At 35.1% G+C, this 3,918-nt stretch overlaps 1 protein-coding gene across 1 annotated transcript; it reads right to left on the bottom strand.

Annotated features, from left to right (window-relative positions):
- Positions 1 to 1,979: 1,979 nt before the first annotated feature.
- On the bottom strand, positions 1,980 to 2,981 carry LOC131239018 (uncharacterized). Its single transcript, XM_058236580.1, has 5 exons — positions 2,954 to 2,981; positions 2,850 to 2,866; positions 2,567 to 2,713; positions 2,312 to 2,472; positions 1,980 to 2,191 (listed from the first exon to the last, which is right to left on the bottom strand). Exons 1-5 carry the CDS (start codon positions 2,979 to 2,981, stop codon positions 2,128 to 2,130), a joined length of 417 nt encoding a protein of 138 aa, XP_058092563.1. The 3' UTR covers positions 1,980 to 2,127.
- Between the last annotated feature and the right edge of the window lie 937 nt (positions 2,982 to 3,918).

Raw genomic sequence — 3,918 nt, 5'->3', positions numbered from 1 at the left:
CTCTCCTTTCAAGTCCAACCTCAAAATTAATGTATTGCAATTTCAATAATATTCCATTAATATGAATATTTTATAATTTTTCCATTTCCAGTCCACTGAACTAATTATTGCAATATGATTCAATTGTGCATCCAAGCACATCCTAAGGGTGTGTTTGGATGTACCCTAAATCACAATCACAATGGATATTTTGGCAAACCAGATGTTCATCAATTCCGTTGAGTGTTCGAGACAACAGAGAAAATGGAAACTCCGGTATAGAGAGTAGCAATTGTCCACTTTTTCTGCCCCAAGTCAATATTTAGGATGTTTCAGGTTATGTTTGAAATGTTGCGGATATCGACCTAGGTGGAATGGAATCCTGCCCTCCTGGACATCTGAATATGGCCAAAGAAAGCGAATTGACCACAAGAGGTTTTTTTGGAACAAAATTGTAATTTCTCCTGTTTGAGACGGAAGACTATATTCCGCCAATTGAGTTACAAGTGTCTAAGTTGGAGTTTCAATGCATATCGATGAGGTTGTGTTTGGATGCTCAGTTGAATTGAAACGTAATAAACAGAAAGTGACCAAGTATGGTTAGTGTCAAGATTTGCGACAATTTCAAGTTGGTATACATGGAATTGCAATTACGGCATCACCCCCAACTTTGGTCATTCCTCTGCAATGATTTGAATGAATTGCAATCCACTTCAATTGAGCATCCAAATGCACCCTAATTCAGCAATATTGGCATTACTTTCATCTTCATCACTACCCCTTCTCCTGCATCTCCAGATAAAAACTGCGAAAATGGATTTAAAGCTCAGAGCGCCAACACCAACTACAATCCCAATGATCAAACCAGTCTTGCTTTTCTTTCCCCAACCTGGCGGACTTGTAACAGTCGGTATGAAATCTAAATTTTAAAAAAAAAAAAAAAAAAAAGAAAAGAAAAAAGAAAAAGGATATGTATATTCATTTGTTAGTATCAAACAGTTAGAAATTTGTAGAATTTAATTCTAATATTCAGTCCTGGATATATTACCTGGAGTGACACTGATGGCCGAAATGGATGGACCAAAAGTACCTTGATTAGGTGTACAGCAAGTCCCTTTCCCGACCCAAAAGAGATGGATTTCAAGGAAATTTTCAGTTACAATAGTCTGGAAAGTCCTCTGAACGGCTCTCCTAGAGACCCCACCTGCTGCTTTTTTATATCAAAATCTTTCAATTGAAGATTTCCCTGAAGAAGCAATTAATAGAATTTCAAAACTAGTGGAGACTATTCTTACATCAAATTCACAAACTACACTATCAGAAATGCATGTGCCGCCCACATGATCAGAAACGAATGTCCCGCCCAAAGATCAAGTACAGGTATTTTTTTTAGCATTTTAAGATTCGTGGGAACCAATTTCAAAGTTCAAGATGACCCTTATCATGACTGTCCTATCGATGTTCTATGGAACTGTCCGTTTCTTTAGACCACTTAACTATCCCAAGCCTAAATTTTAGTAAGATGTTTAATGGTGATATACTTAAATGGCATTTGGATGCACTATTATACGGATTGGCAATTATTGGTCTAAGTAGAAAAACTAGGTTCTATTTATGATGGATTAGGCTCCAAATTGCAAGTCCACTAGATTTAAGTTGGACTAAAAAGAGACCTGACTTCAATTTAAGGGCCACTCTCTTCATTACAGGAACTAGAAATCGTTATTATTATTTTTTCATGCTTACTTGGCTAAACAAATCAATCACTTATGATCATAGTTGATTTACAACTTATGATTTGAGCTGAACTTAAGTAGAATGATTTGAATCCCATTTTGAATCTTTTTTTATCTAGATGAATCCTACAATTCTATGATTTGAATCCTATGATTTAGATTTAAATCCGGATTTATAATTGTTCTCTTTTGTTTTCAGAAACTAGGATTCCTAGTAGCTGTACTACATGAAAAATGTTTGCTATAAAATATGCACTAATGATTTGGCAACATGCACTTATAAAATAGTATAGCATGGTTGGCTATGTAAATATGAAAATAAGAGAATTTCTCAATGTTAGGTAGAGAAAAATAATGACAACTTAAGATAACTTGAGATACTCATCAATGTCAGCCTTAATCTGCTTTGCTTTCAGAGCACCATCAACCTCAAAGAGAATGCCCGGTGATTGGCTGATTTCAGCCAGCAAATCAATCTGCATTCAGGAGAGAAGAAAGATGCTAGCTTAATAGAGAACTATTAAATATTGATTAGGAAGTTCAAACAAAATCGTAATGCAGCCAACTTCAAGTTGGGAGTAGAAGGATTGGGCAACCTCATGTTTCCTGGGAATGCACTTTGAATAACATTCCGCATTTGAATGCAACTGCGTGGAATCACATCACAGAAGCTGAAATGATAATCACAAAGGAACTCTGGAAAATCATGAAGTAGTACCAAGAGCACCCTTAGAGTGCCTTTGTACAGAAAGTGAACCTGCCCACAAGTAAAAAAAAAAAAACTGATTATACCACAGTTGTGTAAGATGAGGAGAAAGAAGATAATGATGACATTCATGAGTAACACATACCTGAAAGTTGGAACTATCAAGGACAGGGTCAAGGGAACCAAGGTCCAAAAGCCAGTTCAGAAACAATCTAAAATATGCCCTTCGGCTAAAAACAGCTTTCTTCTCTTCTGCATCCTTTTGGATAACTCTCACAATCACTGACAAAATCTGCCACATGTCATAATGAGAACACTGTAAGTAACCATAATGGAAGTAGAAGTATAAATTTTATTTTTATTTTAAAACAAAAAAAAAAAAAAAAAACAAAACAAAAAATTTTCCTTGTGCATGTGTTTCAATTAACCTTGGGCAAGAGAAACACTTACTTGATCCCTGGTCCACCATACAATACTAACAACAACAAAGATAAATGAAGCTACAAATCATCGAATTAATTAAAGCAAACACCTGCTGAGGTTAATGTAACTAGCAACATTTGTTACAACTGAAAGAAATTTCCCATAACCACAAAAAAAAAAAAAAAAAAAAAGATCGCTACCTTAATAATTAAAACCACAAGCTTTGCATACATATCAATAACAACAAATGAGAGATGTTGGACTTGTTGTGGCGTTTATAGGGACAATGAGCTTGGATTAATCATGTCAGTGGCCAAACAATTTGCTACAGAAATTTCCTGAAATTATAGGTAGAAAGAGAAGGAAAACTCTTAACAACTGTGAGGGTCTGGAGGATTCTCATGGAAACATAATACAAACCACGGAAAAAGTTTACCATGAGGATTCGGAAAAAGTGATCCATGAGATCATCCCCTTTAAGCAACCTACTTTGTTGTAACTGTGAGATATAATGGGTATAAGCGACATCAGTATTGCCAGGAAGTTCACAAATCCGAAACCACTCGGCAAACAGACGAGAAACCTGCAGTTTATTCATAGAAAATGGAAAGCACATAGAAAAATCAAGATCAGACTCAAAGAAAAATAAAAAAGCACATAGAAAATGGAACAAGCAATGTTAAATAAGACAAACAAACAAGCACCTGCAAGACAAACAAACAAGCACCTGCACATCAGGAAGGATTTTCATTCACGATTCAACAAACATAAAATTCATTTCATTTCCTTTTTATCACTTCATATGTTCGTTTTTGGGTTTTCTATGCTACTCCAATTTCCAATTCAATAATTTCCAAGTATCTAATTGGTCCCTAAAGAATCTGAAATTTGAAGAACTACAACTGATTTGATAAATAATGCAACATACGTAAGCAAAGGTACTACTTGAATTCTGTGGCCAGGCACATATATTACTACATGCAACTCATTAAAATTATTTTTACTCAAGTATATGCAACAACATATATATGCAAGCAAGGAAAACTATTACTAGAATTCTGATAGAGGACCACA

Source organism: Magnolia sinica, chromosome 3, assembly GCF_029962835.1.
Source record: "Magnolia sinica isolate HGM2019 chromosome 3, MsV1, whole genome shotgun sequence".
In the NCBI taxonomy this organism is placed as follows: domain Eukaryota; kingdom Viridiplantae; phylum Streptophyta; class Magnoliopsida; order Magnoliales; family Magnoliaceae; genus Magnolia; species Magnolia sinica.
This window is presented reverse-complemented; position numbering and strand designations above follow the sequence as displayed.

Bases quoted from the DNA above. Each gene is read 5' to 3' on its own strand.
- LOC131239018 (XM_058236580.1), bottom strand. From the start codon at position 2,981: ATGTTGCTAGTTACATTAACCTCAGCAG. The intron at 2,473-2,566 runs GTATGTGTTACT...ACTTGTGGGCAG, and splicing joins TTGATAGTTCCAACTTTCAG to GTTCACTTTCTGTACAAAGG. The intron at 2,192-2,311 runs GTTGCCCAATCC...TCCTGAATGCAG, and splicing joins GCATTCCCAGGAAACATGAG to ATTGATTTGCTGGCTGAAAT.